Raw genomic sequence first — 12,960 nt, 5'->3', positions numbered from 1 at the left:
CTCTCTACCTCTCCCCTCCTCTCTCTCTCCCTCTCCCTCTCCCTCCCTCTCTCTCTACCTCCCTCCCTCCCTCCCTCCCTCCCTCCCTCCCCCCTCACACACATGTAATTTACAAATTTAAAATTCAGGGAGGAGCTGGAGACATGGGTTAATGTTTAAGTTTACTAGCTGTTCTTCTAGATGATCTTCATTTCAGCTTCCAGCATCTACACCATGGCTCATGCCTGCAATGCCACTTCCAAAGATCCAGTTATCATCTTCTGCAGGCACCAAGAGTGCAAATGGTGCATAGACCTATATACAGGCAAAGCACCCATACACATAAATAGTACTCATGAATACAAGAAACTTGTGATAAGAATTTTAAAGCAAACAAGACATGGAACATGTATTTGGGGAGCAAAGAAAGCATGCAGGCCTGGAATGAAAGGGCTTGTCTAAGAAGTCCACAACGCATGTGGCACCCAGATCCACGTTTTCCAATGCTCTCGTTTCTCATGCCTGCTTCTTCACCCCTTGCTTTTATGGAAATACATTGAGGAGAAGGAGGTAAATGTCTCTGACCTTTGTATCCCTGAAAATGGAATCTTCCACTGACACTTGATCAAGCCTTTGGCTGACTATAAAATTCTATGTTTGGCCAGCTACAAAATTCCAAGTTGAGAATGATTTTCCTTATGAGGGCATTGGAAAATTATTTCTCCAAATCCAAGATCATTGTTGAGAAGCATGGATATTTTACTCCCGCTTTTGAAGTTTTCTGTCTTCTCCACCCCCCTCCCTTCTGAGTGCACTTTCTCTTCCCACTCCTGGCCTGGGAGCCTTGGAGGGAGTCTACCTGTGAATCCCAGGGAATTGTGGTTATCCATCCTCCCATGTTCAGGATTGCTGAGCCTGTAAGTGGGGACACACATTTCCCCCTTTTATTGAGAATAGTTTTTCTCATACAGTCAACCCTGATTATGCTTTCCCCTCTCTCTACTCCTCTCAGCTTCTCCCAACCTCCCCTCCCTTCTGGATCTACCTCATTTCTGTCTCTCATTAGGAAAAAAAAAAAAAGAATGACAGGCTTATATGGGATAATAATAAAATAAAATACAGTAAAAGCAAAACCTAATGTATCAGACAAAACAACAGAAGGAAAAGAGCTCAAAAGAAGGAACAAAAAGCAGAGACCCACTCATTCACACAGTCAGGGATCCCATGAAACACTAAACTGGAATCTCTAATATGTGTAGAGAACCCAATGCAGGCCTGCACAAGCCCCGCGCATCCCATCCCAGGCGCTCTAAGAGAGCGGATGGTGTTGGTTTAGAGGTCCTTGTTTTCCTGTTGTCTTCCGTCCCCTCTGACTCTTTCCACTCTTCCTGCCTCCTCTTTCTCATGGTTCCTGGAGCCCTGAGGGAAGGTATTTGATGGAGACATCCCATTTATGACTGAATGTTCCCGGGTGACTTATTCTCTGCATTATTTCTGGCTGTGGATCTCTCTATCTGTTCCCATATGCTTCTGGGGTCAGCTCTCACATTCTTAATAAATCGTTTCATACTAAAGACAGATTCTATTGAGAAAATCCTTAGGAAACAAAGAAATAATATTAGTTGAAGCAACTGAAGACTTAGGGAGGAAAAAGTCCAAAAAAAAAATTATGAAGATTTAATTGAGCTAGTGGAAGGAAATAGTCATAGCTTATAAAAATTAAAATATGAGTCAATTAGTAAGTGGGGAGAAAAATGAGACAAGAAACCTTGCCATAGTCTACCTTTTTAGTTGTCTGTAAGCTGTGTTTATTTACATGGTCATGTAATTATAAACGCTCAGTATTGACAGAACTGAAGTTTCAGAAATAGCTTTTTTGGGAAGAATTAGAGTGAAGAAGTGGGTGAGAATGGATAATGTCTAAAAATGATAAATCAGAAAATAGCATTTTTAGATTTTTTTTTTTTTGTTCTATATATGGAGGAAAGACAGAAAACGGTTAGAGAGCTGCTTGTGGTTGCCTCTAGAGGGTTACAGGGAGGACTGAGGGAGGCCCCTCGTGTTCTCTATAGTAGTTTCAATAATTCAATATATAGATATACAGTTTGATCAAAAATGAGTCTTATAAAGAAAGACAAATGGTACCGCAAAAACCTCAGTTTTTATATCTAACCAGCAAATGTCCAATTTTCTTATTAACTTCTAAATTGAGTGTAAAATCTGGCGTTGGAGCTCTGACCCATTTCAACCTGTGTGGAAACTTGGCGAGGAGATGACCAGGGCCCTGAAGACGTGGAAGGACGTTACTTTCCGGCCCCACAAACAGGCACCTTCTTGCTTGTGATGGAGTCTGAAGTCCATGAGGCCTCTTTTGTCCTGTGCCATGGAAGCCAGGGCACTCGTTCTGCTGCTAAGGGGCTCAGTGAAACTGTGACCAAAGCCAGCATAGAACCACTGATCATGGAAAAAACAAAGGAAATGGGGAAACACTGCATAATTTGTGGTCTCTAAAATGCTCCAGCATTAATGAAAGTTTGTTTTAAGAAGTAATTTATGTCAGCTTTGTGTAGTTCAGGTCAATTCATGAAAAGGTAGATTCCCTCTGCCAGGACGAAGAGAAGAAATGTATAAATTGTCAGTTTCTATTACCATTGGAAATGAGAACACAGAAATCCACTATGAACAGCCTGATCACTCGCAAATTTATCCTGGCTGGCTGGAAGCTGCGGCCCTGAGTCAGGCTCCTCTTTTAGAGGACTGGTTCCATTACCTTCAGCCTGTAGACAGTAGGGGCTTAGTCAAGCCAGAGTCACAATGTCGGCATTTGGAGCTGTCCGGGCCGTCTTTTCCCTTTTTATATGTGGCGACTAGCCACTGGTCTCCATGTGTAGCTCCTTTGAGATGAAAGGCACAGGCCTCCAGGGCAGGGCCCTCTCAGGGCTGAGACTGGTCTAGACTTAAATGAGGTCTGTAGTACTAGAACTCTGCAACGATTTGAGACTAACATGCTTAATTTCTGTGGAATTAGTGTTTCCAAACCAAATTTTAAAATAAACATAGATTGCAAATTGTCTGTAAATCTTAAACTGCCCTAAAACGTAATAATTAAAAAAAAAAAAAAAAAAAAAACTAAATAAGCGACTGCAAGAAAAGACTGACTTTTTTACAATGGGGCTAAATGTTATCTAGAATTCTTACAGAATTAGAAGTGAGTTACTTATCATATTCTAACTTGATACTTTCAGAAAGCCGTTCAGAAAAGTTGTCTTGGAAAACCGATTTCACCTCTCACCTCTGTTTATATTGCTAAAAAAAGAAAAGTTGGCATCCGCGGTTTGTATTTTGAAGGACTCTTTTATCAGAGTTTATATCTTTTGGATGAAAAATAAACTGTCCATAGAAAAACATAATAAAATTACTATGTTAATGGTCTACCTGGTCAACTGTGCACAACTCCTTTTTAAAGTAATCTACCCTACACAGGATCCAAGGTCAACAATATGTGGCATGAGGAGTGTCGGGAGTACTGATAAGAGAAGAACAGAGGTTTCTTGTCCATCAAAGAATTATGTATTCCATGGAAACATAACATATCTGTCTTTTTTATTTGCTTATTTTATGAAACTAGGCTTTGGTTTTGTTTGATGATCAATTAAGTACTAGATATTTGTAAATGACTGAGCCCTGGTTATTGTAATTTGACAAAAGACTTTTCTAGTCACTCCCTAGAAATGATCTAAAAAGTTTGCAGTTGAATGTCTCTGAAATCTCTCTGTGAAATCGCTTGAGTCTACTTGAGAGGCTTCACGAGAGGCTCTGAAATTAGATTTGGAGAAAAACAGGCCTTTGTATCAGGAGCAGAATGTTCAAATGTTCTGAGAAAAGGGGGGCCTGGTCTTCATGAATGAAAACCCCAGGGAGGATGAGAGCAGAAGGTCACTGGCAGGTGCCTGGGTCTCATTCTAATCTCACCAGAAAGCATGAAGGTGGGCAGGTCATCCAGGAGCAGGGTGGACCTTGGATTTGCATTTTAGAAAGGTCATTCTAATTAGAATGACTCAGGAGGCCGAGAGGAAATGGCAGCCTGGACTAGGGAGATAGTAATTGGTGTGAAGGAAGACACCGGTGAGTTTTGGACAAAGAAAAGCAGACTCTAAGAATCTGAGTAGGGTGGGAATATTGGTTCTAAGACAGAATCTTCTTATACTATCTTTATTATTATTATCATTGCTATTATTATTAACTATCATCATTATTAATTACATTGGTTTCTAAGAGTAGTTGATGAGTTGGGACCTGTGAGCTGGAACCTGGAGGGACAGGTTCACATGAACAGTGGGATTCTGGTCTCAAGCTTCGAGAGGAGAATATAAATAAATAAATAAATAAAATAAAACCTAGATTCTAGGTCTACTATTCAGGGGACGTAACAGAGAGAATTCCCTGAAAGGAGGCCTTCAAAATTTCTCCCTGTAAATTCTTTGTATTCCTTGTATATCATTGTATTCTGACAAAGCACTCATTTTCCACTTTCAGATACAAATTTAAAATTTTTGGTTTTAAAATCTAACATGTGTTTTTGAAAATATACTCATTTTTATATATGCTAAATGTCTCCTAGTCCATGTAAAGTTTAATTATAGAAAATCAAATTAAATCCCATGCCTAATTAACTAATTTCTAGAAGATTAGTCCTCTGGCTCAAGTTTTATGTTCACATTGGTTTATTTTTCTCTTTCCCTTAGCCTTGCCAGTATTTACCAAAGGAACCATTGCCACAGATCCAGCACCAATCGAGGGAGATGCCACAAGTTTACCGGCAAATGGAACAAGTCCACAGTCTAAGAAGGAGGAACATGAGATCAAAAAATACAAAAAGTGATTTGCAACTTCACTTGAGTATTTCACAAGTAACAGCTGATGATCCTTACTGCCATTCGGCTCAGATTATCTAAAGACATCATGTGGCTTCAGCTCCTTGGAAGCACCAAGTGTGGACTAGCATGATGTTATAGGCAGTCTTTGTGAGTGAAAGTAAATTTAACTTGTGGAGGTACTATCAACTAAAAGCAGTATATAACTCATTTAAAGGCAACTCATACTGGCAGAAAAGGTGATCATTTTTACCTTATATTTTCCTATTTCTGTGTCACAATTTTCCAACCCAATCTTGAATTTATAATTGATGCCTTTTCAAGATGACTGGCTATAAGGGGGAGAAGGGATTCCCTCCAGGCAAATGTTTCCAGCAGTTTAGATTCAGGCACATTTGTACACGGTGGATTCATAAATGCTTTCTCCCCAATCAACTGTCATGTGTTGTAACCTGTTGTGGAGATGGTAGACTGCTTCTTAAATGCTCATCACCATTCACCTGTCATTTCAGCAGTCTATTACTACATGAAGTATCGTTAAACTATTCCAATTATCATTTTAATTGCAAAAGAATTTCTAAATGATAGCTGAATCATAGAGCACCATAAAGAATTCTAAACATCATTTATGTTATTTGTCATGTCATGGCCAGTTGCCCCACTGTGATCATCCTGGTCATACTCTGGTTGGCCTTGCTCTAACCTCCATCCCAGCACCCCTCGCTTGGCTCAGTGGGATCCACTCTGTAGGAATCCTTATATACTTTGGTACTACCTGATCAGTGGGGCTCACTCTGTAGGAATCCTTATATACTTAGTGGGATCCACTCTGTAGGAATCCTTATATCCTTTGGTCCTACCTGACTGCCTTCCACATCCCAACCTTTTCAACATCAATGTGCTTTTAAAACCTTAACGCTCTGCCGTGCCCATCTACCAATGAATGCTAAATAATGGTCATCACCCTGAAGCTGAGTCCTGCTGGGCCATGGTGGACAGACCTGCACAGAGGCAGGAACAATAAAGCAATTCCTTTGTAAGAACATTGCATGATGTGTCTGTTAAAATACACTTATTACATTTCTCACATTTCATGAAAGTGGTATATTTTCATTCCTAATGTTTTATTAAATTACCGTAACACTTGAAGGTGTAGAAGAAATGACTCTCTCCCCACACCTCCACCCCACGAACATGAATGCAGTTCTTGAAGCAGGACATGCAGTTGTTACACATCAAAGACTTTCCACATGCTACGTGAGTTCCAAGACCACTTACTCAGTGTGGCACCCTCTTCCTGAGGACCTTCCACACATCAGTGATAAGAAAAGTATCAAAGCAGGTGTACCTATACTGACGCACACTTGGTCTTATAAAGTCCATGGGAAAAGGGGTAATATGTTTGGGCCATATAGAAACAAATCTGAGTTTAACAGACTTGGTTTTATCTTCTCTAAACCCAGAGGTTCTCAGTGTTCTAAGGTGAGAACAGGAAGAACTCATTTAAAGGAGTAGCTCACACTCTTACTGTCCACTGTGACCTATAGCATCTTGGATAAGATTTAGAGCTCTGAGAAATCAGTACTTGTACTAATTTTTGACTAACAGTACATTTTTAACCATTTGCTTTTAGTCTTTGTAAGGTCCACACATCCACACATTTCTACAATGTATATTGGGATTGTTCCCATCTACCACTACCTCCCTCACAACGCAACCCCCCCCCCCCAAAGTGGTCCCTGTCACATCCACCTTCCAGTTTCATAGCCTACATATGCAAGTTGGTGTGTGGCCATCTGCCAAGGCATGAACAGCCTGCCAGTGGCTAGATCTCAAAGGAGAATAATCCTCCCTCCATAGCTCTCAAATAGGCAGGGAGCCTCTAGGCTTCTCACCAATCCATGCTGTACTTGTGACTGGCTTGATCTTGCAGAGTTTTGTTTTTTTCAGGTCCACATAGCTGCTATGAGTTGGTGTATTCAGAGTGATATGTCAAGAAGCCAGCATCTCACTGCGTTTTGTCCCATCCTTCAGCTCTTACATTCTTTGTGGTCCTTCCCTGAAGGCTTGAGTGGGGGATACTGATATAGCTGAGCACTCAGAGTTATTTATACTATTATGACCGGTTGTGAGTCTCTTTGTTAACCACGACCCACTGCAAAAAAGTGGGGGGAGGGGGAAAGTTCTCTGACCAAAGTGAAGAGCAGCATAACCCTATGGGCATGAACGTAAACACTTAGAGTGTAGTTTGACAGCATGCCATTTAACAACGTAACAGTAGGTTCCCCCAATACCTATGGGTTTCTCAGCTCTCTCTCTCTCTCTCTCTCTCTCTCTCTCTCTCTCTCTCTCTCTCTCTCTCTCGTGTGTGTGTGTGTGTGTGTGTGTGTGTGTGTGTGTGTAAACAGGCACACAGTACCCCCCCCATAGAACAGGCCTCATAACCAATTAGAATGTGGTTGGTATATCTATTGTGCCACTACTGTACCTGAAAGTACATCTTGCTATTAGACTACTCTCGTAGCATGCAGCATATCCAGTGCTAACATCATTGGTATTTTTTTTCTCCAGCAGCCTACATAGTGCCTTTTGCCACTCTATACCTTAGTCATCAGAAAGTCTTCTTGTCAGTTTGAGGGTGATTTTTCTCTGTCCTCCATTCAAAGTGAGTCATGTGTTCAGCAAGGGGATCTTTCCATCTAGTTATAGCGAGCAACAAAGAACAACAGTAATAATATAAATTAGCAATAATATAGATTAGCACTCTATTTTATCTCCTTAGAACTAAGTGACAGTGAACAAAGTACGAGGTAAATCTGACAGCCCTCGCTTAAACCCTAAAGACAAAGGTTTAAAACCCATGTCCCTTCCTGTCCAAGCAGAGATGGCATACTCTCAATATGTAAAGGAATGGTCTGAACTTAGGAAGCTGGTCTGAACCATTGTTAATACATCTGTAGTAACACAAAAATTACAGTAGGTTAGCTAGGCCTGAGAGTTGGAGGGAAATCAGACTATTAGACGCAGAAAATCCTTTAAAGCATATTAGCTTATGATTTTATAGCAAAATAGAACTCTTGTAGAAGAACTTTTAAAATATGAAAAAAATGAAGGCAAGTATATTATTCAGTGCCCAGTGCTGGTGTTGGAAGAATGAAGGTATCTGACTCTGAATATGGATCCCCCCAGAACTTCATTGCCAAAGTCAACTGTTTGTGAGCAACAATTTGTCAGAATTCTTTGGCTGTCTATTTTCCAAGGCCTGTCTCCTCTCATGATTTTTGCTATCTCTGAACTTCAGTTGGAAATTGAGAGAAATGCTAAAGAAACACTTAAGAGTCTGATTTCTATACATCCCAGACCCTGGCAGGGTATCCTGGATTCATGTGGTAAGCGCCTCACTTGAATCATAGTGGGTCAGCCATGTTGCTGGGATCACTGGGACTGTGGGAGTCTTCAGCCTTTTGCCGTGCACCTGGTCCAAGACTTAATTTGAACGTTGACCTTTTTGGTTTAATAATTTTGACTCTTCTTGCCATCTTTCTCCCCAAACACACTAAACTTCAATTGAAGTTCCCACAGAGGGGAAGAAACACAGCTGGGAGAATTCTGGCTTGCTGTTTTTCCTATTGGCTAAGGTCGTATTATTCCCCTGACCAGTGTCTGACTTGAAGGTTGGAAACCAATTGGTTATATAACATTTTATGCACCCAGTTTCCCAGAACTAACTTTATTCTTAGTATAGCTTATTTATGTTGCCAGCAGAGAGATAAAGCTGATAGCATAACCAAGCCGTGTGTGGGATCGTTTAAAGGTTACTCATCTACAAAGGACATATCCACTTAAGCCTTTTCCCTCATGCCTATGGTAGATGCATGTGTACTGCTTAAATCCCAACTCCATGCTATGCAGTTGATAGTTAGAGCCAGAGGTTGTTCCCCTTCTTGTCTAATCTGTGGTGAATCTCATAGTTAAATAGCATAGTATTTTAACTGGGACCAAATTCTTACATATAATGAGGCTGTTTACTTAGCAAAGTCTTCTCCACTTGTATCATTTTCCTTAGGACTTGAGTATTATAAACATAGCTATACATCCTACGTTAGCAAGAAATATGAATGAATGCTGAATAAGATTCCTTTTTGAAATTCTTATGCCCCGCCCCAGGCAAGTGATCCCAATATTTTTTTTCCCATTTTAGACAAAACCAAACAAAATTTGTGATTTTTCACGGCCTTCAAATGAGGGAGCAGTTCTCACGAAAGCATCTGGCTTTCTTGGATCAAAACTAAAGCCTGAGACTAAAGCTGGAGAGCAACTCGCAGAGTTTGTATATTAAGGCATTCCACACTCCAAAGTATGATATAAAAATAGTTACATCTTTCAACTTTCAAGTCTTCAAATGTTTAGCAATAGAAAAATATCACCTTCTTCCTACTTGAGGAAAGAGGCGTAAACCATGAAAGGTCTCACTCAGCCTCATCCCCATAGAAACACAGCACATCGAGTTTAAGGGTAGGAAAAATGCATACATGAGAAGCAAGACTTTAGATTCCAAGCCCCCGGCTGCTTTGCAGAGAGGCCACCCTTGCTTTTGATTAGAAGCAAAGTAAACCAGCCCGCACTGCCTGGAAAAGGCAGCTCCAGCCCCTCTCCAACATGGCCTGCCCCATCTGAGCTCCTGTTGCATCCGTACCCATGTCTAATCCAGGCCCAGGGCAGATCTTACTACTTTACCCACCCAGCTGGCCTCTGATATCTACTAGCCGTATGGTCCACATGGAGGAGGTGATGGAGATGGGATTGTAGCCCCTCAGTTTCTTATACAATCAGTATGTATATATTCCATATGCATACATATAAGAGGTCCATGTCCGGTGTCTTTCTCAATTGCTTCTCCACCTCAGTTTTGGAAACAGGCTTTCTTATTTAACCTTGAGCTCACTGATACTTCTAGACTAGCTGGCCATCAAAGACAGGGGATCTGCCTGTCTACTGTCCCAGACTTGGCCTTACAGGTTGCCGGGGATCAAAGTAAAGGCCTCATACATATAACACAAGCACTTAATCTTCTGAAGCCCATTGTTCAATTGTGTCCTACAATGGATGCCATGTTTTCCTCTCCTCATAACATAGCCATTTGTACATTGTGCTTATTTTTGTACATCCAGTATCAGAGAACATATTAATAGTGCTTTCTCTGCCTTATAGCCAAAAGAACAGGTACAAAATATGGGAAGAGCTGCAGATGGGATTTAAGATTTCAATTGTGGAATAGATTCCCTCTGTAAGTTTTTCTCTTTCTCTCATCATCCTGTACAATTCTTACTCAATGTTATCCCTAGGGGGGTGGCAATGCTTGTTCTTCTATTTTTGCTAAGTAGTTAACTGGGTAAGATACTGAAGGATGTTGGGGATGTTTATGAGATAAACAGAGGAAGTGGGGTGGCCTTCAACAACATCCATTTTGAACTATTTGTTGGTCAGGAAGGAAACTGTCTCTGAGGAAGGGGCTGGGCGCGTGGAGCATTGTAAGAAGGAGTGCCATTGAATTGAATGCATACTGTGAAATTGTATCTGGTCAATGCTGCACTAATCTGGAATGTCATTTCTTTACCTCTTTCTAGCTGCTTGTATCTGGATGCAAAGTAGACTTCTTCCTAATAATTTTTCGTCTGGGTGTCTCATGCCTCTCTGTCACTTTGGGTTTTTGTTTTATTTATGCTACCATTAATCTCACCGTGAGTGAAGGTGCGGGCTTGATTTATGTCTTACCATTTAAAAACTTCCCATTCCGATGAACCTCAACCTGTCAGTCACCAACAGCAAAGCAGCCGTGGTGGCAGAGACATCTACCAAGGTGGCTTTGGGAGGGTGGGTGTTAAAAGAGACTTGGAGCAATCTAGGAGTTTTTATGCCTTTTGATTCTCCTGGGCTACATAGATGTATCAGTTCTAACAAGGTACTTCCTGCCCAGAGTCCCCGGCAAAGAAACCGCCTCCCAACAGCTGCAGGCTTGAAAGACCTCACACTGCTGGCCAAGGTTCATTCTGTGCTTCAGCCGAGACCACAGCCAATAAAGCCAGTGTGGACGATGGAAAGAGTTCCCCAGTTTTTTCCATCGGAGAAGTCTTTTGTGAGGTTAGTTTGACTGTTCTGAATTAACAGTGGTCAGTGTTCATGTTTTTATTTTAACTGCATGGAAGCCTGCTGATTAGATTCCACTGAGGGCAACTCATAGTTTGGAGAGGACAATACATATCTTTCAAGCCTGGGTTCACAAAGTCTGGCCACAAAAGTAGTGGCAGCAATCTCACCTTGGAACTTGCTAGATTTAGAAAGGCTGACCATCCTTAGACCTGCTGACGGGGAGCTCTGGGTATCTAGTAGTCTGTACTGTACTAACTACAGGGGATTTTGTTGAATGGTCGGTTTTATGGACTGCACTTGAATATTCATTTGATTTTAGTCTTCCTGGTAGTCTATGAATGCTATTTAATAATGGTTCCCACTATTACATATTATTCCCAAGGTCCAATTCCAACTCCAGTTCTGAGATTCCCTCTGTGAGAGACCTAAGGCAGCTTCCAAGAATACCTGATTTACATCTGCACCTCCTGACTGATGTCTATTGACCAGAACTCCATCTTTTAGTTAGGAGCCATTACTGACGTCCACTTAAAACAGGACCTATGCTGCAAGACTCACTGATGTTTGAAGAGTGCTCTCTGGCTACCTGAGTGACATAAGTATGTGTATAATTCTTTCAAAATGAGCTCACAAGGCTTCAAAATGCATTTTATTCTGCTTCCCCCCATGCTCTTTGGAAGAGCTCAGTGATGAATGGGGCCTTACATCAGCAAGGGCATACTTATAAACAGAAGTAATTGACCCTATCATTGACATTTTGAAGGCAGACACTGGACAGTTTAGATGTTCTTGTTTTGGTGTGTTGCTTTGGGGCAACCTTTACATTTCAAAGGATATAGCCTTATGTGTTTAGAATAATTTACCATGCAGGAGGTCCCGTGTGAAGATTAGATTCCAGTCTCCATCCCTGAAGAGGGGCTGAGTTTCTTGTAGACAGTTGTCATGGGAGAGAGCAAGGTGGTTCAGAGTCACTGAGATCCAGATGTCCAGCAGAACAGCTGCCATGATTCTGCTGTTGCGTCAGGAGCACTGCTTCTGAGCTGCGAACCATGTGTTGTGCATTTCATAGGCTGATGCCCATGGTTAAGTCAATTGTTCTCTCTTCTTAATTTTGCCCCAAGGGACTGAGAATGGGATGTAGAATCACAGATTCTGGTACCACAAACCAGCAATAGAAAAACTTTCCCATGCATGTTCGTGCAAGTAAATGATGAGGGTCAGCATTTAATCCCCTTTAACATCTAGTGTTTATTACTCTTCTCCAAGGGTGAGTACAAGTGAGTTAGAAACAGAACACCTGAGAGAATAAGTTAAAAAAAAAAGTCTGTGGGGTATGTGTGCCTGCTGGTGAAAGCATGGGGTGTGGAGGATCTCTTTGTCTTTCCACATTGGAAATGCTGGCCTTCCTAATGTGGATAACTGTCGCCCGCAAACGTGGTAAGTACCAGAGTGGAATCCATGCTCGTCCCAATCATCTCATGCCTGATCAAAAAGAAACACTCCCACCTTTCCCTACCAGAATAATGGCTTAACCTTTAACCAGCACCATCACGGAGATTTAAGTTTCCCACTACTTGGGTGAGGAGCCGGGCTATAAAACTTGTAATCAAAGTAGAAACTGGGAAAGTCAGACCAAAGTATATAGTGCACTTTACAATTATCCAGAAGCTATATTCAAATCTGGATAATTAGAAACATGATTGGGGTATTAAATATCTTCTCACCTCATTCAGTAAATATTGTGTCCACTGTTAGAATCTTGAGAGAAACAGAAAAACTTCCGGATGCACCTGTGCACAATGGCACCTAACCACAGCTTACTCACTGCAATATTCATGGGCGTGATGAATGTGATGCTGTGTCTATACCACCATGGGTATTCCACCAGATAGCAATCTCTTTGAAATTAGGCATTCATTTCCACCGTAAGCAGTAGCTGGTATATGCTAAGTGTTCA

General features: G+C 41.3%; 1 protein-coding gene across 1 annotated transcript in view; it reads left to right on the top strand.

Moving 5' to 3' along the window:
- Positions 1 to 5,896, top strand: part of Cep128 (centrosomal protein 128) — a 345,407-nt gene extending 339,511 nt beyond the window's left edge. The window contains exon 26 of the mRNA XM_021201917.1: positions 4,725 to 5,896. Coding sequence (XP_021057576.1) covers positions 4,725 to 4,861 — 137 coding nt within the window. The 3' untranslated portion in view covers positions 4,862 to 5,896. The remainder of the gene's footprint in view (positions 1 to 4,724) is intronic.
- Positions 5,897 to 12,960: the final 7,064 nt, after the last annotated feature.

Source organism: Mus pahari, chromosome 7, assembly GCF_900095145.1.
Source record: "Mus pahari chromosome 7, PAHARI_EIJ_v1.1, whole genome shotgun sequence".
NCBI classification, from domain to species: domain Eukaryota; kingdom Metazoa; phylum Chordata; class Mammalia; order Rodentia; family Muridae; genus Mus; species Mus pahari.
Note: the sequence above shows the minus strand (reverse complement) of the source record. Positions and strands in the feature narration are given on the sequence as shown.